We start from the raw sequence: 25,792 nt of genomic DNA on the forward strand, positions 1-25,792 counted from the left end.
AGATTTTCCACAGATACGAGCCAAGACGTGTCGTGTGATGACTTAACAACAGGCGCTCGCTTCTATTCATGAGGACAGCGGTCATAGAAAGTCATTACACCCGTGTCTTTGTTGCTCGGAGTTTAAAAAAGAAACCTGCGCTTGCAAATTTTGCGATTCGAGCTAATTTCCACAAAAGAAAAACCTCCTGGAGACTTTACTGATTAACTTTACACAGCTAAGGGCGCATATAAATATTCATACAAATATCTGTATGCAGGTTGGAAATCTAGCAAATGTGTGTAAATAATCTTAGGTTTGAGGACTCTGATAATGTAAACTGTTTTAAAAGCTACTTATGACGTTGCGACTTGTTTTCAGCTGGCAGAAAGTGACACAGAATGCAACATACACAGCTTTCAGCATCTTGATTAGACTCACCTTTATTATTATAAACATCTAAGTAGTTTGGTGCTGAGAAGATTGTGATTAATGACGGGAAGCCCGTCGTCTGGCTTTTTCTGTACATTCGGTACCTAATCAGGGGATAAACACACACTCAATACGTTACATGTGTAAACGTAGCGATGATCGTGACAGAAGGGTTAGGGTCGCACTCTCGCACGCTTGCGCACACTCACTCGCACACACACGCGCTACTCACCCTGCGTCCTGGGCTTCGTGTGCTCGGATTATCGACAACAAGTTATTGTTCATCAGGAAATCGCACACAGCAGGATAACTGAGGAGAGAAACACAGTTAGCCCAAATAATCGGGTCGTCACGTCCTTTAACAAGAGCTGCTTTTATCTCATCAGGGAGACGAATGCGGACTGCAACACGCTAACGGTTATCAATTTTCAAAAAACAAACGATAAAGTGCGCTTTAAGATAAAATGCCATCTGATGGATGATGTGAAGCAAAAACAACTAAAAACACTCATTCATTATAAGTTAAAACTTATTCATTATATATAAAACTCTTTCATTAATAGATAGCTGATAAATTCAGCTGATGAATTTCTGAATGCTGAGGAAAAAAAATAATAAAGTCTTGTAGACAATTGTCATTACTGGAAGTGATTAGGTGGTCACGTGAAAACAACTGATGTGTTTGTGATGTGTGTATTTAATTTAGGATTTTTACAACCTTGCCATTTTCTGCTTCTGGGTTTCAGACCGGATTTGGTCACATCCAGCAAAATAATCATGTGATCCCAATCATGGATTTTCGCACCATGTTTCATTCAGTCAGTAACATATGCACAGTGCTAACACACAGTTAACACATACTTAACACATTACAGTGACTCCTTTGTGTGTCATGCATCGTCGTCACACACACTGGCACTGAGAACAAAGTGTCCTGAGCTCATACTGATAAATAAAAACTTCCCATTACAGAAGAAAAAAATAAAACACCTGTTAATCATTTTAAAAATCTGATAAAAAAAATCAATCAGGTTTATTAGGACGTTATGACCCGACTGTGTAATATATGCGCGCGTGTGTGTGTTACCTGTAGAAGTAAGAGCAGCCTCTCACACTGTTGTGACAGAAATGCTCCTGTGTTTTTTCACTGCCATAATCCTCACCAGGATCTGACCAGAGCAGGTCACACATTGGCCCGAAAGCCGGAGGCTCTTTAAACCGATCTAACTGCATTGCGAACACACACACACACACACACACAAATCATAAACTGATGAGATACATTATCATTATTAGCTACAGTAGAGGTATAAATTATTTATAATACAGACACACACACACACACATACATACAGATAGACACACACACATACATACAGACACACACACAGACACATACAGATAGACACACACACAGACACATACAGACAGACACACACATACACAAACAGACCTTGCGAATATCATCAAGGCAGCTGATTTCGGGTGACAGGCCCCCATGCACACACAGAAACTGCTGATTCAACAGTGCGGCCAGAGGCAAACAGTCAAACGCCTCCATACACGCGTCATACACACGTTCTGAATACTTTATCTTGCCTGGGATTGGGGAGAGAAAACACACACAAACACACACGAGAATGACTGTTTGACAGATCACAGCAGGGCCCAGAGTGTGAAGGCCTGCCAACTTTCCAGTGTTGGAGGAAACATGCCTTGTTAGGTGATGTTGCACTGGACACGTACACTAATTAGGAGGAAACACAGCACTGATTAAATCTCTCTCTCACACACACACACACACACCTCATCGTGCAGTAGTTCAGATATACAATGTAGCACTATCAGCAGTAGAGGACATGTAAGAGTTTGTTCCAAGGCCGATCTTTATCATGAGAGTGCGATCCACTCCAGGGTGTTGGTGCATGTGCGCACACACACACACACACACACATCATAGCCCACACATAATAAGGGCTTGTCTACTACATAGAAAGCATCATTATTCAGCTCTGATGTTCTGCAACACACACACGCACACACACAGATGAGGCTTGTGCTTTACAGTTTCTAACCAGTATTTGAACACTTGGTGTAAATCATGCCAGTGTGTCACGATAAGGTTTTAGCTAGATTGGATATATTCGATACCAATAATCATTTATCTAACATGCTCACATGATAAATACAGCATGATGTTGTGAATCACCCACAGCGTGTCTATTCCTGTGTCTTCTCACTCGTCTGCTCTCGGCTGGAAAGTGCTGTCACTGGTCAGTCAGTACTGAAGTGTAATAAAACTGACGAGCCGTTTCTGAAATCCTCAGACCTGACGTCACGTTCTAATGTTTTGTGTGATCGTGTTGAATGAAAAGGTTCCTATTAAATCAGCTGGTACAGAATGTAGAGAATATATCATATTTTTTTGTGTTTGCTAACAAAAAAAAGCTAGGTTATATTTATAATCAGTTAAATCGGTCACTTGGTGAAGCGAGAGTTAATGCTGTACGTTAACAAGGCAGGACAAGTGATGCTAACAAACATGAGCGAAGGCGTCTTGCAAATGAGAGGTGGAGCGATCTGACGATAACTAATAAGAGTAAAGGATTGTGTTCTGTTGTGTTTTCTTACCCCATGGCTGGGAAACACGGTATGTATTTCATGGTTCTGTATAATAACCTTCCTACTCACAGCCTGTGCGCATAGAGCACTAGACTTGACTTGCTGGTTGCCATGGTTTCCTGATGACTAGTGCCTTTTTTTTTTTTTACCCCCAAGTCCCTTTTGAAAGGACAGATGTGTCTCAGGGTTTTCTTGAGCGACATGAAATAAATCGATGCTGAAATCAACTAACATTCACCTAGACAAAGGTCGACTCTGCACTGACGCCTGTCCCTTCAGTCCCAGGGTGATTTTGGTAAACACTCCTCCAACTGTGAATGACATTCACCTGCAATACCGGCTTTTTTGTTTGTTTTTTTTAAAAGCATAGCTGGTTATATGGCCGGGGATTTCTCGGTTGCTCTTCCATAATGAATTTTATAAGAAGTAGGTTTCAGCATCGTTGCACAGCTCGTTCCTGCTCCCACTCCTACTGGTCCTTGCCACAGCGCTTTGCTTCTCATTTGCATAACTTTATGGTGTTGCCTGGCCACACTCACTTCGCTTCAGCGATCGTCGTGCTGCCTTGTGCAGCGGTCGAATTCACGACTCTTACTGATAATGAAGGACTTCACGCACACATACACACACTTACACTCTTGTTTGAAGGTAAAGTACTCTGTGAGGTGTCGGCATTCGTGGTTCCCTCGGAGGAGGAAGAGTGTAGTGGGGTGGTTGATCTTCAGAGCCCACAGATACAGCACACACTGCAAAACACACACACACACACAGAGAGAGAGAGAGACTAAGAATGAATCGGAGCATAATGGAAAAACCCCTGTAGCCACACAAACAGTTGGTGTTGTACTTTGTACTGCTGCACCGGAGGTGTTCAGTAGATACGGTATATTCTAACAGATACGTAAGCAGTAGGTTTCCAGTGCCTGCTCCATTCAGAAAATTAACAGCGCACAACAACATTGTGTTTTTTGTATGTAACAGAATCAAACATGGCTGCATTTTACCGCTGGTTTATTGAATCCTGTATTAGTCTTTCTGAAGCCCCAGTGATTTCTTTATCTTGAGACTGAATCTGTGAAGAAATGCTGCTTGAATGCAGCACAGTGGTGTGTGTGTGTGTGTGTGTGTGTGTGTGTGTGCGAGACAGAGTGAATGTGTTATATGTTTATGGTATTCAGATGGTGTGTGTGTGTGTGACACACTCCGCACTGTGCAGCATCTCACCCACGCCACTCATATACAACAGACCTTAGAAATCTGGAGGATTCCTTCAGCTCCTGCTTTTACTCAACATGAACAAGTTGTTTGGTTTTTTTTTTAAAGCTTTTGTGAGTTTGATTAAGTCTGAATGTACAATTCACCACATCTTATAGGCCACGTTATTATTCTGATATGCAGACATATAGAACTGAGAGCTGCACAGCAAACTAATATGATCCACGCTGACAGGATCTCAGCGTAAAAATCAGTGTCATGCCAGGAAGCCACCGTTTTATAGCATGCGAGCAAATACTGAAAATAAAAAGATAGGAAGGGGAATGAAATTCTTGTACACACTTCTGCACTTCCTCTTGCTCAGTGACAAAAACAGAGAGGAAAACAAAAAGAACAAATGAATGAAATGAAAACAACCTTTTAAAAAAATCTCTGATACTGGAAGGAAGGAAGGAAGGAAGGAAGAGAGAGAGAGAGAGAGAGAGAAAAAAAGGAAAGAAATGCAAAATAAGATAAAGAAAAACAGAAAAAAGTAAGAGATAAAGAAAGTCAGCGAGAGAGACAGAAAGATGAAAATAAGGAAGAGAGGAAGACAGAAGGTAATAAACAAAGAGAGGAAAAAATGTAAAAATTGAAATCAGGAATAAAAGACTGTAGGAAAGAAAGACTGAAAACATAACAGAAATTAAGGAAGATGGAATAAAAAAAAAAAAAAAAAGACAGACAGATGTACACAGTGCTGCGTTGCGTAAATGAAAGGTGTTGCCATGGTGATGAGTGTGTTTCATAGCTGTTGTGTAGGATAAGACAGAGGGAACACACCGGGAGAGGCAGCAGAGAACCATGATAGAAAAAGTTAAAGGTCATTGTGAAGTTGTGTCCTCTTTTTCTTACCTAAAGTCACCTACTGCTCAACAACACCCCCATCCCCCATCCCCCCTCCTTACACACACACACACACACACACGCTTCACCGTCCGGTCCTCCAGCCGAATCACTAAGGTAAAAGTATGGGGAATTACAGGAAACACTCCGGAGCAGCAGAAGGTTTAATTGGCTCATGAGGGCAACTCCACTCGGACCGGGGTCTGAGGCAGAAACCAGGGAAGGGGGCACGGGGGACAGGGCTGATGGGTTTCAGTGCAGGCACGTCCCCTGTGCTGAGCTACCCAGAGTGCTGTAGTGAGGTTTAGAGACAGTCTAGAGGGAGGAGGGGTGAGTCGCAGTCTGCAGTAAAAACCTGGAACACGTCCAAAAGATTGTCGAGGAAACAAACCTCAATCTCACTAAACTCCTACCTGACTCGTCTGATTAGACCAATGAGTCCATCCAGCTTTAACAGCATATAGACACGTAGCCTAGACTACCGCTAATCACGGCCTTATATCCGAATGCTCTTACTCCTGCTGGGAAAAGCTGCAAAGATCTTCTCACTACACGCCTCCTCATACGTATAACTGTTCATCAACCTTAACCAGGACCTCATGCTGGATGAGAACATTTTCAAGATGGCCGATGCTATTCTGTGGACAAGACGTTACACGTGTTTTTTAAAATTAACCTATGGTGTGTTTGACGCATGTCATTTGCGATGCAGGTAAGAAAGACGGCACAAGATGTTTGTTTCTGTAGCAACAATCCCAGCACGTCTTGAGATTAATCCCCACTCACAAAATGAACAGGCATTAATTACATTCTTTGTGGTGACACTTCTTCCTGAAGTCCAGGTGACATAGACCAAGATAGTGAACACTGATTTATTTATTTATTTTATTTTATTTTATTTTTTATTTATTTATTTATTTAATTTTCTGTGCTTTACCTTTCACACAAACACCAACTATTAACAGATAAAAGGAAGTGACTTGTGTGGACACTGGTGAGAGAGCAGAAAGGAAGCACGTGGGTCTCGGCGTAAAGGAAGCTTCTGTGTATACATGTGAATGTACAAGTGCTCGTAGAAATGAAGAGCTCTACGCGCTTGTGAATATCTTTGTGCCTTCTGCGGTATCGTGCTATGTGCCGCCCCTAAGAGTTTCTAGAACAAATCTTGTCCAAGCTAAAATAAACGAGTAGTTAAATGCATCGCATCACATCACCCAGCGTATATACATGGATTACTAGCCGTCATATGAATTAAAGAAATCAATAATGTTAAATGTTTTTTAGGTTAAATGAATTTTTACTGTCGCTATGGGGGCTGGGGGTGGGGGCTGTTACCATGGCAACAGGGTTGCCAGTCACCACATAATTCAAAAAGCAATTTAAATCTGCATAATCAAATTAGGTCAAAGCTGAGAGTCCATCATGTGCACAATGGAGATTGCAATTTAATGTATGTTTTACAGGGTAACGTGTGTATGTCACCTGGAGCATTTTAAATGAAATGTTAAACGAAAAAAATAAATAACCTGAGTGTTTAAAGGTAGCAGGTGGTGAGAGCTGCGATTGAAGTCCAGTCCTTTGTGAATGTCTGATGGCCAGAAAGAGACAATAAAGGCTACTCCTTTGCTTTGTAAGACACACACACACACACACACACACACACACACAGTGTTTGATGGTGCTCAGCAGCAGCGTCTCCACCAGCTTACCTTTCAACTGTGACATTTCACCACAACCCCTAAAGTAACCTCTGATCCCAGCATGCACTGCACCACGGTGGGTCTCTAAGGTCAAATGCCCCTAGAAACACGTGGAGGTGTGATCCAGTGCACCTTACTGCTTCAAATACATGTCTGAATTCACATCTGTGCTCTCTTGAGCTCTGCAGCTCAAACACGCCTGTCACTAGTGTGTATGGGGAAACGGCCGAAATTCACACGTATGACTAAATATAGTGAACGTGTTTCCTCTTGGTGTGTAAAGAGATGGGTGATAAAGTGCTTTGGCTGTGTTTTAACTGGTGTTTGTTTCATGTGATTGCGTTCCTCTTCGGTCTAATAACTAACTCATGCTGATTTTTTTACTGCTCTGGAAGGCATTAAAGACGATCACAAATGACTGTATATCTTGATATCTTGGCATATAACCTCTCCAGGAAATGGCTTAAGACTCCTGATTTGATTTTGTATGAATTAGTTTTTATCCTAGTATAAATAAAATCGATAACCTGTTTGTCTTAAGAGCAGAGTGACAACAGAGTTTTCTGATAGTTTCTGGTAGTTAAAGCGATATGCAGTATTCTAGATCTTGCAGTATTGCAACAGCAGCTATAGGAGATCCTTCACACAAATACTCATGAGAAACTCCACGATTTTCTTTAGTGAGACATGGATGAAAACAAGACTAGTACGGTTTGAATCGTCAAACTATTGTTTTGTTTTTAGACACGATTTCACATTGATGTCCACAACATTAAGCTTCAGGTACAAAAAAAATAAATAAAATAAAATAAAAAAAATCTAACGCTTTTTTTTTTTTTTTTTGTAAAACAGGTTTCATCACGAAACTGACCTTTCAAAACTCTGTTACACCTCGCAAGAGTTACAAACATCCTGTTTTCATCGTGGCTACAATTTTTTTAAGAAGACAAAAGAGACAGAAAAATATTTCTAAATGAGTTAGAAATGTTAGAAAACTCACCTCGATGCTGAAGTAACCTCGATCCACATAATCGCCCAAGAATAAATAGCGTGTGTTATTGGGGGAACCGCCGACCTCGAACAGCTTCATCAGGTCAAAGAACTGTCCGTGAACGTCTCCACAGACTGAGGGCAGAAACACAGCAGACGAGGAGAAACCATGACTACACGTTACACACGAGAAGATCGGCATCAAGAAATGTTCAGGGGCTCGTTTTTCACACTGGATTGGTGAGGAGATTGGCGGTGCACAATAACACGTGAAACTATCGCTTTCTGTTTATATTAATTTAATTTACTGTCACTATGATACTGTCGAGTTTAAACATGATTTCTTCATATCCTACATATCCGATTGAACCACATTTAGAGAACATTTAGAATATTTTGTTGGGAAATGAGCTAGCAAATAAATAAATAAATAAATAAATAAATAAATAAATAAATAAGCAAAGATGCGGTGAACATTTATGGTTTTCTGGGTGTTGCTATATGCAAATGAGCTACACACTGCACCTGCTTGGTAATTTAGCTTGACTCGCATCCATCAACACACACACACACACACACACACACACACAAAAGCGTTTCCAGAATTTGGTGAAAATGTTTAGTTTGGTTTATGTAAACATTTAGACACACTTTTATAAACAGACAGATAAACAAGGCCCAAAGTCTTTAATTTGGTTTAGCAAACCAGTTCTGATGCCAAATTTTGTGGTATCTTCAGGACACTTGGCTCACTCGATCTGCTCGAGTTTGATTAAAATGCGTCTGTTTTCACTGGACACTCCAGAAGGACAAACTACCCAGAAGGCATTGCTGCAATCTGATATAGGTGCAAGCAGAAGCGATGAAATTTAACGTTACTTTGTATAATATTATAGATCATTCCACCCTTCATCTCCGTTGTCCTGATCAGCGTCATGGTGCTTCTCATCAACGGAAATCACGACACAATGAGCGTCGCTCTCTACACACACTACTGGAGAATGTTCATGGACATAATTCTATTTCGAGCAACAAACACACACACGCACACACACTCTAACACACAAACTCTGACAGTCTGATGCTCTCTCAGAAAGCGGTAGCATCACTGGGATTAAAGAACATGAAACCTTTGACAGCTGAGGCATCCTTAGCCTTCAGACAGCAAACTTTAAACATGCTTCTATTTAGAGTTCAGCCTTGGTGGAGTTCATTAAAGGTTTCTACACCTTATCAGTCAGACAGGCCATGTTGCTTTGGTAAACTAATTACCCAAATTCTGCTTTGCATTTCAGCAGCATATAAAGATTTCGTTTCTGCAGCTGGAATGGATACGCCACTGCCACCTGCACTGCAATAATCTGTACCACATGTGCTCTTTTTTGGGTTAGAGAAATATCAGATCCTGAAATATCGCTACTTGTCAGTTTCACACTCAAAGCAAAATCTAAGAAACAAAAGTCTAGTCTCATTAGCATCGAATCAGGGAATGCGGTGTGACATGATGGCGTAACCTCCAGCTACAGCTTATGTGACATTAAAGACTCGGGGGGGGACGAGGGAGGAAGGCCGTTTTTATCTCTGCACCTGTTAGGGGATAAAAGAGGGGTTTCCTGTGGCCTCCTCTGGGAAATCAAAGGCGACGTAGGCAGCCTGGGCGGGACGCTAGTCACTCTCTGACATTTGAAACAGGTCCAATCAAAGGATTCCCCCTTTATCAAAACAAGGCTGGTTCCCACTCAAGCGAGTCAGAGAACTGATTAGCGCAAAAGGCAGGCAGGAAATCACTAAGCTTAGGAAGGGTCATGGGAGGTCATGAATAAAACTGCACAATGACGATACTCCAGCTAGTCCTGTAACAAATCGCTGGTCTAATGTCCCTTCTAGAAAACATGAAATGGACATGGCTGCGGCTGTGGGACTACATCAAACGCACTCACTTTACCTTGAGCACTTGTTAAAACATTACTAATTAACAACATGGGGAAAAGGGGTGGGGTTACAGGCATGTCGGTTAATATCAAAGCTCAATCGCTTACAGAATTGACGGCCATTAACGTATCGCGATGACTGGTTCGTTTGCTGGGTATAAAAAATAAACAAATAAATAAATAAATTTCCCAGAACTGCTAAGAAAATTGTTATTGCAATTATACTGCAATACAGGGATATCACAGAAACCTCCAGCAAGCACAGCAGACCTCAGACCTTATATATAACCAGAAATGAGCATTCCTTTAAGCCAGGGTTGTCAAACTCAGGCGTAATTATATTTGGCCCGCGAGATCATATCAAATGTGCATTACAGCTGGCTAGCCGCATGCTCCGCTAATACTACAAATCCCAGAATGCCTTGCCACTGTATTGACGCGTAGTCACGAACAGCAAGCGCCCCTCATTCTCTGTTGACAGTCGTTAACAACCGTGCTACAGTCACATCGGGCAAGTTAATTCCACTCTCCACAAAAATGGCCAAACGAAAGATGGACAATAGGAGCTTTCAAGACAGGTGGGAGGCAGATTCTCTGTTCACGAATATAAAGGACAGACCTGTTTGTCTTGTGTGCTAACGGAGCTAACGTGTCTGTAACCAAAGAATATAACATAAGAAGACACTAGGAAACGAAACATTATGAGAAGTATAAGGACATGGATGTAAAGCAGAAGCTCCAGAAGGCGGAGGAGATGAAAAAAAGTCTGGTTTCCAGGCAGACTATGTTCATGAAAGCAAAATCAAAAAGTGAAGCTGCTGTAAAAGCGAGCTTTATTGTGGCAGCAGAGATTGCAAAATCTGCCCAGCCCTTTAATGAGGGAGAGTCAAAAAGTGTATGGTCCAAGTTTGCGACATCGTGTGCCCAGATAAAAGGCAAGAATCAATGTGATCAATGTGCAGAGTAAATCAGAGTGTAGCAAACGGAGTTTGAATATATGTTTTCTTTATGCACTTTTCTACTCCAAGGCATGAACTGTTAATAGTCGAAAAGTTGGATTTTCGTTGAATGAAATGATTATTTTTGGTTGTTTTGTTGTTGGTTTTGAAAAAGATCCACTTCAAAAAGGAACTTAAAATGATCCAGTGAGAGGCGTCATTTATTTATTTATTTAAATAAGAAATGAACACCACTGATGTGTCTTTTATTTCAAATTTAATTTCTTATGTGTTTGTAATATCAAGCTCTGGTTGTTCCAAATCCTGTGTTCAAGCAAAACTAAAGTTTCTATATGAAAAAGGTTGAACATTACATATCAGTTGCAGTTCATTTTTCAATAAATATTCAGTTTGGCCCGTGACTTTATCTCAGTTTTATATTTTGGCCCACTGTGAATTTGAGTTTGACTCCCCTGCTTTAAGCAATCTGCTGCTCGCTGAGATTACAAATAAATGTTTTGGGGGTTTTGATTATTTTAACATTTTGATGTTAAAATATTTGCTATAAAACTGACGAGTGATGATGGCGATCACGCTGTGCAGGGGTATATTCGTATTGTGCTATTTTTATACATAAGGTGCAGGGCTAGACTTCAGGGTGACTCATCACAGTGAGAATAAAGACATTAGAGTTTACTGAGACAGAGAGGTATGCTGAGATCTAGGAAAGAACATGTAGGAAGTCACAGCCTGTGTCAGGTGGCTAATAGTGCTGAGAGTCACCTGTACGGAGTGTAATAGGCACGTAGATGTATGTAATGCCTATCATTATAGCTGTATACTATCTGCAGCGGTGACAAATTTGGTAAGAAGGAAATCCTAGCAACCGTTGAAGGGTTTACCACCTAAAGGATGGATAATATTTTCCCCCAAGCAACAGTAAGAAAACAGTAAGGCTGAGCATGGTATGACTGCAACTTAAGCATCATCTTAAACTTACCAAAAAAAGACCACAGCCCCTGAACCTGCAGTAGGAGCCTAACAACCTGTAATCGGTAGCTATGTTAAAACAGGGTGGTTAATATGTGTAACTAAATGTAACAGACATGTAATTATCAGCAATTTAACTGCAGCTACGCTCAAACAGAACATAACCAGCTGTAATAATAACTAAGCTACAGGCAAAACAAAAGAACACAGTATTTGTAATAGAATTTTAACTACAACTACCAAGAGTCTGCGTTCCAGTATTAGGTTAAAAGGGTAAGCAGCCACCTGTAACTGTACCCATACTGCTCCTGTAACAGATCTACATGGAATACGTAGCTCCAGGATTGTTTGATGGTAGATTGTGCCTTCAATGAATAAATAACACATTTTGTTTCATTACCTTCTGCTGTCAGTTGTCCAGCTGAAATGCACAAGTGTGTAACTACCTCTAACAAGCACGTGACCTCCTGTAACAAGTGTGTAACTACCTCTAACAGGCACGTGACCACCTGTAACAAGTGTGTAACTACCTCTAACAAGCACGTGACCACCTGTAACAAGTGTGTAACTACCTCTAACAGGCACGTGACCACCTGTAACAAGTGTGTAACTACCTCTAACAAGCACGTGACCACCTGTAACAAGTGTGTAACTACCTCTAACAGGCACGTGACCACCTGTAACAAGTGTGTAACTACCTCTAACAGGCAAGTGACCACCTGTAACAAGTGTGTAACTACCTCTAACAAGCACGTGACCACCTGTAACAAGTGTGTAACTACCTCTAACAGGCACGTGACCACCTGTAACAAGTGTGTAACTACCTCTAACAAGCAGGTTACCACCTGTAACAAGTGTGTAACTACCTCTAACAAGCAGGTTACCACCTGTAACAAGTGTGTAACTACCTCTAACAGGCACGTGACCACCTGTAACAAGTGTGTAACTACCTCTAAGAATCATGTGACCACCTGTAACAAGTGTGTAACTACACAAGTGTGTAACTACCTCTAACAGGCACGTGACCACCTGTAACAAGTGTGTAACTACACAAGTGTGTAACTACCTCTAACAGGCACGTGACCACCTGTAACAAGTGTGTAACTACCTCTAAGAATCATGTGACCACCTGTAACAAGTGTGTAACTGCCTCTAAGAAGCAAGTGACCACCTGTAACAAGTGTGTAACTGCCTCTAACAGGCACCTGACCACCTGTAACAAGTGTGTAACTACCTCTAACAGGCACCTGACCACCTGTAACAAGTGTGTAACTGCCTCTAACAGGAACGTGACCACCTGTAACAAGTGTGTAACTACCTCTAACAGGCACGTGACCACCTGTAACAAGTGTGTAACTACCTCTAACAGGCACCTGACCACCTGTAACAAGTGTGTAACTGCCTCTAACAGGCACCTGACCACCTGTAACAAGTGTGTAACTGCCTCTAACAGGCACCTGACCACCTGTAACAAGTGTGTAACTGCCTCTAACAGGCACCTGACCACCTGTAACAAGTGTGTAACTGCCTCTAACAGGCAAGTGACCACCTGTAACAAGTGTGTAACTACCTCTAACAGGCAAGTGACCACCTGTAACAAGTGTGTAACTACCTCTAACAAGCACGTGACCACCTGTAACAAGTGTGTAACTACCTCTAACAAGCAGGTTACCACCTGTAACAAGTGTGTAACTACCTCTAACAGGCACGTGACCACCTGTAACAAGTGTGTAACTACCTCTAAGAATCATGTGACCACCTGTAACAAGTGTGTAACTACACAAGTGTGTAACTACCTCTAACAGGCACGTGACCACCTGTAACAAGTGTGTAACTACACAAGTGTGTAACTACCTCTAACAGGCACGTGACCACCTGTAACAAGTGTGTAACTACCTCTAAGAATCATGTGACCACCTGTAACAAGTGTGTAACTGCCTCTAAGAAGCAAGTGACCACCTGTAACAAGTGTGTAACTGCCTCTAACAGGCACCTGACCACCTGTAACAAGTGTGTAACTGCCTCTAACAGGAACGTGACCACCTGTAACAAGTGTGTAACTGCCTCTAACAGGCACGTGACCACCTGTAACAAGTGTGTAACTACCTCTAACAGGCACCTGACCACCTGTAACAAGTGTGTAACTGCCTCTAACAGGAACGTGACCACCTGTAACAAGTGTGTAACTACCTCTAACAGGCACGTGACCACCTGTAACAAGTGTGTAACTACCTCTAACCGGCACCTGACCACCTGTAACAAGTGTGTAACTGCCTCTAACAGGCACCTGACCACCTGTAACAAGTGTGTAACTGCCTCTAACAGGCACCTGACCACCTGTAACAAGTGTGTAACTGCCTCTAACAGGCACCTGACCACCTGTAACAAGTGTGTAACTGCCTCTAACAGGCACGTGACCACCTGTAACAAGTGTGTAACTACCTCTAACGGGCACGTGACCACCTGTAACAAGTGTGTAACTACCTCTAACAGGCACGTGACCACCTGTAACAAGTGTGTAACTACCTCTAACAGGCAGGTGACCACCTGTAACAAGTGTGTAACTGCCTCTAACAGGCACGTGACCACCTGTAACAAGTGTGTAACTGCCTCTAACAGGCACGTGACCACCTGTAACAAGTGTGTAACTACCTCTAAAAGCATGTAGCCACTTGCAGTAGGTATAATTATATTTAACAACAACCACCTGCGTTCCTTTTACAAATCCAAATGTTTATAGGGTAGGCACACCTCTTTTTAAAGTGCTCCTGTGACAGATATACACCTGTATTGCGGTGTGTAACTATGCAAAACGGAAGTCTACCTGTAATAGGCGCCTCCACCTCCAGCATGCACTTCTCATGGCGCAGGATGTTGGCTCCGTCGTTGATGATGCGCAGCGCCAAATCCTCCTCCAGCCTTCCCTCCTTCAGCAGGTGAGCCTTCAGCAGCTCCACCTTGGGTCGACCTTCCTCGTAGAGCTCCTTCATGGTGAGGCGAGTCGTCGGGGGATGAGGCACCGCTACGGAGATGAAAAGAAGGGAAACAAAGCCAGAGATTTTACTTCTTTCAGTCAAGGGAGATTTTTTCCTAAATCACTGTAAACACCTCCAGGGGCTTCTTGTTGGTATCTGAAAAGCTTTACAGACATTCAGGCTTTTAACAAGTTTATTTTTTCCTTAACTGAATACTACTCGCTGTTTGTAGAGTGCCCCAATTTCCCATTGCAGATTAAAATGAACATACTATCTGTCTATATAAAGTGAAACATAAATCTTGTATAACTTGACTGATATTCTTGGTTTTCCTGTCATGTAGATAATTTAAAAAAAAATAAAAAATAAAAAAAAAAGAATAAACAAATCAAATGAAATATTACTTTTCTGTTTAGCAAACTAGTCCTTTGCTAAACGCATCATCATGATCAAATCTGAACAACATTTTGTCTAGAACTCTTCATCGTACAAAACCGACCTCGCTTGAGAGATGAAAGCAGATGAGTGAAGTGTCATGAAAAACGATACGAGATGCGAGTGATATGTTTAAGGTCATGTGAATCCAGCCACATTGTTTTTTTCTTCAGTCTGTTCAGTCTTACACATGGTACTGTTAGTAATATACTGTAGTGTCTTTTTATCCCAATGTTAAACATTAGCATAACAACGGTACAAGGAAAAAATGATTCTATATTAGTTTACAGTTTAGACTGCGTTTACTTACTGTATCTGCTTCGGTAGAGCTTTTAGTCTGGAGCGGATAAAGAGTCTCCAAAAAAAAAAAAACTTATTCAAAAGCACAAGTACATAGAATTCAAAAACAGAATCATTTCCTCTTCTTCATTAAACGGTGTCATCCTTGGCGTGCAGCAACACCAACTAAGATTTCCTTGTGAAACTTAAGCGGGTCAATGAGAGAGATGAAATAAAAAGGAGGACGGTGTAATACAGTAGCTGTCTCGGCTAAAAGCACCATAATCTAATTTCGAGCAAACTCTCACCTCATTAGGGAACGAGCAAGAAAGAGATGAGCAAATTCTCCCTAGAGAGATGTTTTAAATTGGAATGTAGCTCCAACTTCTCTCTGATTCTGGTGTTAATATATTGAAACAAATCACCGGGCGCATTAATTAGCCCGATGATGTAGTCTGTCATTTTAAAAGAGTTAAAAAACACACCTGCATCACAAAACCCACACTGTACGATAGCGCAAAATAAAAGGTTATAAATAAAAAAAAATATGTTAATGTTATACCATCAATACAACTGTGATCTGAATTATTTTTTCCTCACTGCGCCAAAGTAGTGAAATGTGTTTGCTAAAAAAAAGCAGAACAGAGAGAGAGATGGTGTGAGGATTGATTTGCAATGAGATATGACATCTTAACCACATTTCATGCCTACTGTAGTGTTCTGTTGTAACGGATTATTTTAAACAAATGGTTCTGGAGATCTGCCTGCATGCGTGCGTGTGTGTGTGTGAGAATTCTCCATTCTGATTGGTCAGAAAGTGTTGATTCGTTTTCTAGAACAACTCGCTCTGTTATCTTTTGTTATCTCCGTTATCTCCGGGATCTTTTGTTTTATGGACGTTCAGCAACATTAAATGTGAATATATTGTATAAAAGGCAAAAGTTACAACCAGACGTTCGGAAACTTTCTCAAAAGGTATGCGATGTTTAAATGTGCAGTGGCTCTTGCTATTAAATAACGATTCATCTAAAAAAAATTAAAAAAAATCAAACAAACTTGTGTACACTAACGTGTGTAGTGCTGCAGGTGGACTGTAGATGTAGCACTGAGACACGTCACACCACCATGACTTGGACTGTAGTAATGATCTGAACTGATTTGCAACAAACTCCGACACCTCGTGAGCTGCTTCGAGAATATTTTAAAGCATTTACTCGCAGTATCTCTGTAGTGACCTGATGGTTTATCACATCGCTGCATTGCTTCACCCTCACCAGAAATTTGCCCCAGACTATTCCGGTGGTGTTTCCTTACAGAGATCATCTGAGGATATATTCTAAGGGAAAAGCATGACACGCTTTGTTAACCACTCCCTTCATACAGAGCACTGTTTAATAATTTACACCCTAATGAACCACATCAGAAATGCAAAAAAATCAAGAATCTAAAGTAAGAAAGATTTTCAACCTTTTTTCTTTTTTTGGAGAAGTAGCTGTGACGGATGTTGTGAAGCGTGAAACCTAAATGAGTAGCTGCAGTGAATTTCTTGTAACCAAAAACAATGTGTTTTGCTTGTTATTCAGTCAGCTTCTGTGCACAAGCGTGACGGAAACCATTCCTGGGTTTGCAACAGTAACACCACGTTTTAAAAACAAAGAAATATGTCAGAAGTACAGAGTTACGAAGGTGAATAAATTTCATCTTCTATAAAGCTGGACAGGCCACAACCAGAAGTAACAAGAGATGTGGTCAGAACACACACACACACACATATGCACACGCACACAGAGACGTGTGCCCAGACACCTGCGCACAGACGCAGAGACGCGCACACACAGAGACACACACGCATGCAGAGACGCACACGCATGCACAGAGACGCACACGCATGCACAGAGACGCACACACACATTGCATGTCGGTCTGATTGCGGGTTTCGACAAAATAGTAAAAGTGTGGTTCGAGTACATGGTTCGCTAGCTCAGAGACATCTTATATTTTACCTGTTCATAATATTCTTATGATCTTCTTCTGAAAGAAGAGAACCGTTAAGAAGCTAACATGCATTAAGGTGTTGTATGAGACACAGTTCTAGTGTCTGTAGTTAAGGAACCTTCCTCTGGTGCATGTAGAGTGCAAAAAAGGAAGATGCTGTTTCTTTCACGGCTGAGGGAGTAAATACAGCGTGCACCTGCTCATTTGCCTCTCACTGTGGCAGTAGCACGACTCTCCAAGTCAAGCAAGAAGAAACGGAAAGCTTTCTTCATGCTAGAGGAAATGGTGAGCTTTCTTAATAAAGGCTGTTTATTTAAAACGCAGTATGAACCACATGACAGAAAAAGCATCAGTCCAGCAACAAATCAACAAGGACCAAATGAACAAGGACCGATAGCGGCAATTCTCTGAAACATGGGGTTTCTAATTAGGACAAATCTTAATGATTATACAGGCGACCGTGCTCAACTCTCAATTCTGACCGGACAGAAGGAGTTGTTTCGGTTTGAAAGTTCAGATTTACATAGTAACAGCTCATTTGCATACACTATACGGCCCATAGGTTTGTTGGCAGCTGACCATCGCAGTCATATGTGCTTTCTGAGCATCCTGTTCCACTTAGGGGCTTTTTACACCTGGTCACTTCATGCGTTTTCGGTGATCCGATAGCTATCCGATCATAAAAAGACCAGGTCTAAATGCCCTCTGAAACGTTTGAGACGGATATAAATCCGATCGCTCAAACCACTTCAGGATGTGGTCTGGGATGCATTTCAGATGAAACTGGACAGGTGTAAATGAATGTGGTTGTTCAAGCCACGTACATCAGCGCTATACTCCTCCCAAACGGAAGTACGTCACTCGCATTTCACTGCATATCGTACCCTGTATGTATGTGACAAATAAAATTTGATTTGATTTGATCACAAGTGATATTTTATCCAGGTGTCTCGTTGGGTCTTAAAATGCACTGCTGCCGCCAGCGAAAATGCGGCAAATGTTAAATGCTGCTTTTTGTAGCATAACCGTCGTAACAAATCTCGTCGTCTTCTTTTTGATTGCATTCTGAAAACTGCATAAACCAAAGAGTGTTCCATTTCAATTACCCCGGAAATGAGGCGGGGAAAAAAAATGCATTTTGGGCGGGAGTAGAAAGATCAGATTGATATCCGATTCGCCAAGACGCATTTATGTGACCTAATGTAAATGGAACAGTTTTAACAAATCAGATAGCTATCGGATCAGAGAAAACACATGAAGTGACCAGGTGTAAAAAGGCCCTTAGGCTCTTCTAATAAACTCCACTCTTCTGCAAAGGCTGCACGAGCGACGAGGTCTGGGGTTCAGCCGGTTTTCCAGTTCATCCTAAAGGTGTTCAGTGGGGTCGAGTCAGAGTGAGAACCTTAACACACCGTGTCTTCATGGATCTTTATGCACAGGTGCCTTGTCATGCCAGAACAGTGTCTGAGACTCTTAACTCCAGTGAAGACAAACTGTAACACTTCAGCAAACTAAGACATTCTACACAATTGTGCGCCTAACGTTGTAGCACGGATTTGTAGAAGAACCACATGTGTGAGATGGTCATGGTTCTACAAACTTCTGGCCAGAGTGTTTAAATAGGCATTTGGGTAAGGTGTCTCCATAGTCAGAGCTTTGTAACACAAAAAGTAAAATAAGCTGCAGCTTAAAGTTTACCAACACAGGAAAGCCGTGCGGTCTGTTTTGTGGTTTCTCTGTACCAAGACAAGTTGTTATGTCTTGTCTTATTAGCGCTTATGATCAGAGGACAGAAGAAGAAATGGAAGGAGTACAAGCTGCTCTAACATATGCGAGAACTTATTTTCATGAACTATACACTATAAAAGAAGGATTAGTCAGTGGAACAGTTTTGGTAGGAGATGACTGATGCACTGTGGGAAAGAAGACTATAGGTAAAAAAAAATAAATAAATCAGTAAATGTTAAACATAAGGAAAACAAATAAAAAGGTTATGTCCATTTCAGTAGGGCTAGTCATTAAAAACGACAATATCATATCACAATATCTTAAAAACACGGCGTGTATCCTGATCTACAATTTAGCTTACACACTGCCTGCAAAACAGCAAAAACCAACCAAAACTATTCAACTGAATGTGAATAGTTTTCTTTAAAGCCTACAATACGCAAAAAAAGTTGCTTTTTTTTCTTTTCTTTTTCACTTATATCAAATCGATGCCTTCTATTCAGTAGCATTTAATTTATAATGACTAAAAATGTAAAAAATATATTACTATACTTGTGATATTTCATAGAAGGTGTATTGTTATAGCATTTATCACGATATTCATATTATATCGATATATGGGTCAGCCCTAGACTGTTTTAAAAATTGAACTAAAGTTCAAAATCTCATCATTAATAAGAAGAAACGGCTGAATCCATGATCCGGAGTTGGACTGCAGTTGAAGCCGTGACCCAGAGCGATGTTTAAACGCCGTCGAGTGTTTTGATTGGGCGAACTGCCAGACGACTTGTACAGATGACTTTTTCTTGCGGCAGACGGTGCCATGTTAACACGTCGTGAGCGTGTGTGTACGCTTGGACATGTAGCTAATGCACCACAGGCTTAGAAAAGATTTCACCTAAGTAGGTTAGTGCAGGTCTGTGGAGAATCAGGAACAGTTTTTTTCCCCCATACAGAAACCAGTAAGATTCGAAGGTATATCTTTCCTCGGTTGATCGTTTTGTAAAGAAACTTTTTGTATGTCTGGAACTGTTCAGCCGTTTTCGTCTTGGGTACGTCGAAAATAATAAACGACCTTCAAATGAAGTTACGTTTAACTCCAAAGATGCCAGACATAAAAATATAATGTAATAAAAAACTCATTCAATATGAAAAGATTGTTCATATATTTAATAAAAGCTTTCGACTTTTGGTGAAACGAGTGAAGGCGAATAGATGTGGGAATGTCCAGGGTGTGACAAAGTTGAGAAAAGGTTATGCAAATGCGGAGCTGTTAGCGGAGCCAGTATATTGCAGGCAAAGAGCACAAGCTGCTTCTTCATCTCATATATGATTCAGATATACACTGATCATTATTAGACAAACGCCAAATCTCTCTCTTGGGTGAAACGCAAAATTGTTTCATTTTCACGGCAAGAAAACCGAGTTATTGTTGAGAGGAATGCTAGTGGCTCCACCCACTGATAAACGTTATTACTATGGCAACCAGTAATAAAGAAGGACCGCCTACTGATGAAGTCATAGTACAGCAACCTGTGACTTGAAATGTTAAAACCTCATTGCTTCCTGACATTCACACACCCTGTGGAACAGAAAGCCTGGCTTTCACCCATATTTGATTACAACACAGTAATAAAATGTTTCCTAGAAGTGTCAGTATTTATTTAGTTCAGCCTGTGGGAAAATCACTACTGGTGGCTTTACAGAGAGTTTGACACACAGAGCTAATATACACGAAGGGAAGTCAGTGTGTCTCAGTGTCTGTTAGGTATTTGTTTTTTAGTGGGACGAAAGTTTAACGCTCATTGGATGACACATCAAGGTGAGTCCCGCCCTGATCCGTGGCCTCACGAGGAGCGAATGGAGTGTAAAACAAACACAAACGTCCATATTTTTTTGGCTACCAGTGCACTTTGCTTCTCCCACCTGAGTGCACAGCTTCTGCTTCTGATGATTGGTAGTCTTCTCAATGGGACAGAGGGAAAGAGCACGACTGGCTCCAAATCTGGCGCGACCCTGACTAGGATAAAGTGGATAATTGAATCGATGAAGGAACTTCGTTACCCAATTAAGTGATTCCGCAAGTCGGTGCAGTGGTAGCACAACAGGTTAAAGCTCTGGATTGTTGATCTGAAGGTCAGGGTTCAAACCCCAGCACTGCCACTGTTGCGCCAGGGGGGCTGCATCATTGTGACCCTGAGCTCTAACCCAAACTTCCTAAGCTGGTATGTACAGAGAAAGAATTCTACTTAGAGCGCTCATTACTAACACAAACATTTGGTTGTGCTGAAGTGTTTTGATTGGCTGAAAACATTAAAACAAAACAACAAAAAAAAAAGGATTTCTTTCTTAGTGGGCAGTAAAGATGAGACGTGTGAAAGAAGAGCGTGTTCCAGTCTCTGGTAAGTTTTTGATGAGATCATCGTGTTGTCTGTCTTCAGATTATTCGCGCTGAACCTTCTGAAGATGAGCAAAACGATGATCTCATCAAAAGAGCGCCAGCCAAAGACGCCGTCATGGAGAGACTGGAAGTGCCGCTGGATCACAGATATAACCCTTTAAAGGGATTGAACACTGATACAGCAGCAGTGGGAAGAGTAATGCAGCGTTAATAAACCATCTTTTTTGGCTGAATAAATCTCACTAAAAATACCAAAGCAGAACACCATGCTCCTGAAGTCTGGGAGCGCCACACACACACACACACACACACACACACACACACACACACACACACACACACACACACACACACACACACACACACACACACACACACACACACAGCCCAATCAACCTCATCCTTGTTATGCATCAACACTTTCACACTTTTCAGGCCAATAAAACGTTCCCCATGTGTGAGCTTTGCTTCTGACTGCTGCTGCTGTAGCACTGCACCAACGTCATTTTGCCCAGTGTACAGATGACTGTTATACTTTCAGAAAGCACTTGATTAAGTCTGTTTAAATATTTCAAACGACTCACATAAGCTACTTAAAATTTCTGTTAAATGTAGTCTAAATGCGAAACTGAGTATATTTTATGCTCCCACTTTAACCATTACCTTGAGATCCCATCTAATGGTGTCTTAAGGTTTTTTGTTTTTTTTTACAATATTCGGCATCGTGTGTTTAATTTTAATTACCTATCTGTAGCCGCTGAGGCGCTTTGTTTAGGTGTTGCACTCAAGCCAGGTTTCTGCTCTTTGCTCCTAAGAATAAACGATCCGATCAATTCACTGGATTGTCATCATATCCAGGTTTACCATGTCAGAGCACAGTGGAGGAACAGAATCAGTGTATGATAAGTGTTTAAAATTAGAAGAGTCAAGGCTCCTGTAACTTGTTTTTTCCGCCGGACTCAGGGCCACTTGAGCTCGGTACACCTGGTGAAGTGGGAACACTGTTTTAAAGCCTGGGACTGGTCCAAAACCCTGATCCGTGGCACTCTTGTAAGCGGGGGCCAGGTGAAGAATAACTATAAAATATATATATATATATATATATATATATATATATATATATATATATATATATATATATAATATATATTTTTTTTTTTTTTACTCTTAGATCATATAGATTGTGACCAAGGATAAAATTTTATATCATAACCGACGCCGTGTGAAATAACAAACGCGTTTGTTTTTGCTTTCTGTCGAGTTCACGGTACGTTCAATAGAAATCCTCCTAATGCAAAAACAAGCACTAGTTTTTTATGTAACACAGCAGATTTACAGACATCTACTAGTCCAAACACGGCTCTGTGTTATTCGTCATTCAGCTTCAAATTCAGCATGCATGGACAAGCCGGAGGTTCGAAATGACCTGCATTAGAACGTACACAAGGCAGGTTCAGATTACAAAAACAGTTAAGATTCAATCATTAAGTTTTTTTTTTTTTTTTTATGGAGTATGAAGAGAGCAGGAGAGCTTTGTGCTGTAAAATAAAAACACATTACATTTTTGTTTTAAATAGGATACAAACATTTCCAGCGCTGGTCAATTGTGCAAACATGTTTCTCACTAACAGGAAACAACAATACAGCGTTCACAGAGTAAAATGAGTAAAATTTCTCACAGAGTAAAATGTCTGCGAGAAACACTGATGTTTTCCTGAAGCTCACCTGCTGAATGTAAAGAAACAAAACTAAAATCAAAGCACTTGTGAAGAGGAGCTTATGGTTTTACTCCCACTGAGAAAGACATCAGTAACAAATATGTGTCTCAGATGTTTGAGAGAAATGAACAGTTTTAATGTAGACAGTTTTCAAACTGAATGATGAATATCGAACTAAATCGTGAATATAAACTGATTGGTCATGAGCCCAGTGACGCATTAGGAGACGTCATTGGTGGCTCAAGCAGTTAAGGCTCTGGGTTACTGATGGGAGGATCAGGGTTCAAGCCTCAGAACTGCCAAGCTGCCACTTTTGGGCCCTTAAGCAAGGCCCTTAACCCTCTCTGCTCTGGGGCACTGTATTATGTGTGACCCTTGCTGGACTCCTGTATTATGATGGTTAGATCATTCGAGTCAAACCTTCACCTCAAACACAATGTATACTCTTGAATTTATTCTCAATGTAGCTCTGTATGTTAATGAAATAAGTGAGCTGTGTTCAGATAATCACAATACCTGCAATATGAGGCATTTTAGAACAAACGTATTAAGAAAAACTGCATATTTATGGCCACGCATGTCTTTCAGCTTAATTTTTAAACACTGTTCTTGGTGATATTTTCAATTAATTCCTTTTATTTAATGTAAAAAAAAAAAATTCCATCTTTAATCTTATAATATTGTATTATAATATTTTGCAAATATATTCAGACCTGCCGTGACCTATAACAGGACTGTCCAGCTGAATTCTCAAATCTGATTGGTCAGAAGGTGTGCAATATTTTATGCACGGCTCAGACTGATTTATATTAATGCATGTTTCTATAGTAACTGCCATCATTATACCCATCGTTTCCATAGGAACAGCTCGTTCACGAGGACCAATACGGCAGACGTTAACGATCGCCTAAGAATAATAATACCTGGATTTAATAAATGTTGTATATTTCTCAAAGGAGAAAAATTTTGATTTTTACATTAATATTTATGGAAGGAGTTTCAGTGATCAGCACTTTCTAACAAGCTCAGTGGTTTGCTAAGACTTCAGGACAGAGAGGTTTGCTTGTTCTGGTTTCTTGGTAAAAGACCAGCTATGGTTTTTATATAAAGAGAAAGGAAGTGTGTGAGAGAGAGCGAGAGAGAGAGAGAGAGAGAGAGAGAGAGAGAGAGAGAGAGAGAGAGAGAGAGAGAGAAGAATAGAACGGGGGCATAGAAGCGTTTATTATCGCCACATATACATTACAGCACAGTGGAATTCTTTTCTTCACATACCCCAACTGAAGAGGTTGGGGGTCAGAGTGCATGGGCTGCTATGATACAGCACCCCTGGAGCAGGGAGGGTTGAGGGCCTTGCTCAAGGGCCCAGCAGTGGCAGCTTGGCTGTGCTGGGCCTTGAACCCTGATCCTCCGATCAACAACCCAGAGCCTTAACCAGCTGAGCCACCACTGCCTTTTTTTTTTTTAAAAACACAGACAGAGAGAGAGAGAGAGAAAGGGAGAGAGAGAGTGAGAGAGATAGAGAGAGATATAGACAGAGAGAGAGAGACAGACAGACAGATATAGAGAGATATAAACAGGGAGAGAGAGAGAGAGAGAGAGAGAGAGAGAGAGAGAGAGAGAGAGAGAGAGAGAGAGAGAGAGATATAGACAGAGAGAGAGATAGAGACAGAGAGAGAGATAGAGACAGATATAGACATAGATACAGACAGAGAGAGAGAGAGACAGAGAGAGAGAGACAGACAGAGAGAGATATAGACAGAGAGAGAGATAGAGACAGAGAGAGAGATAGAGACAGAGAGAGATAGAGACAGATATAGACATAGATACAGACAGAGAGAGAGAGAGAGACAGACAGATATAGAGAGAGAGACAGACAGAGAGAGATATAGAGAGATATAGACAGAGAGAGAGAGAGACAGACAGACAGAGATATAGAGAGATATAGACAGGGAGAGAGAGAGAGACAGACAGAGAGAGATATAGAGAGATATAGACAGAGAGAGAGAGAGAGAGAGAGACAGACAGACAGAGAGAGATATAGAGAGATATAGACAGAGAGAGAGAGAGAGAGAGAGAGAGAGAGAGAGATATAGACACAGAGAGAGACAGAGATATATAGACAGAGAGAGAGACAGACAGAGAGATATATAGACAGAGAGAGAGAGACAGACAGAGAGATATATAGACAGAGAGAGAGAGACAGAGATATATAGACAGAGAGAGAGAGAGACAGAGATATATAGACAGAGAGAGAGACAGACAGAGAGATATAGACAGAGAGAGAGAGAGGCAGAGATATATAGACAGAGAGAGAGACAGACAGAGAGAGATATAGACAGAGAGAGAGACAGAGATATATAGACAGAGAGAGAGAGACAGACAGAGAGAGATATAGACAGAGAGAGAGAGACAGACAGAGAGAGATATAGACAGAGAGAGAGACAGAGATATATAGACAGAGAGAGAGAGACAGACAGAGAGAGATATAGACAGAGAGAGAGAGACAGACAGAGAGATATAGACAGAGAGAGAGACAGACAGAGAGAGATATAGACAGAGAGAGAGAGAGACAGAGATAT

At 41.1% G+C, this 25,792-nt stretch overlaps 1 protein-coding gene across 3 annotated transcripts in view; it reads right to left on the reverse strand.

Annotated features, from left to right (window-relative positions):
• Positions 1-25,792, reverse strand: part of ppp3ccb (protein phosphatase 3, catalytic subunit, gamma isozyme, b) — a 44,591-nt gene that overhangs the window by 17,427 nt on the left and 1,372 nt on the right. For all 3 annotated transcript variants that reach the window (XM_060896734.1, XM_060896733.1, XM_060896732.1), the window contains exons 2-8: positions 14,507-14,704; positions 7,834-7,958; positions 3,668-3,779; positions 1,865-2,010; positions 1,499-1,638; positions 644-721; positions 421-515 (exon numbers count right to left, since the gene is read on the reverse strand). In XM_060896734.1, the coding sequence (XP_060752717.1) occupies positions 421-515; positions 644-721; positions 1,499-1,638; positions 1,865-2,010; positions 3,668-3,779; positions 7,834-7,958; positions 14,507-14,704 (894 nt within the window). The remainder of the gene's footprint in view (positions 1-420; positions 516-643; positions 722-1,498; positions 1,639-1,864; positions 2,011-3,667; positions 3,780-7,833; positions 7,959-14,506; positions 14,705-25,792) is intronic.

Source organism: Tachysurus vachellii, chromosome 20, assembly GCF_030014155.1.
Source record: "Tachysurus vachellii isolate PV-2020 chromosome 20, HZAU_Pvac_v1, whole genome shotgun sequence".
Lineage (NCBI taxonomy): Eukaryota > Metazoa > Chordata > Actinopteri > Siluriformes > Bagridae > Tachysurus > Tachysurus vachellii.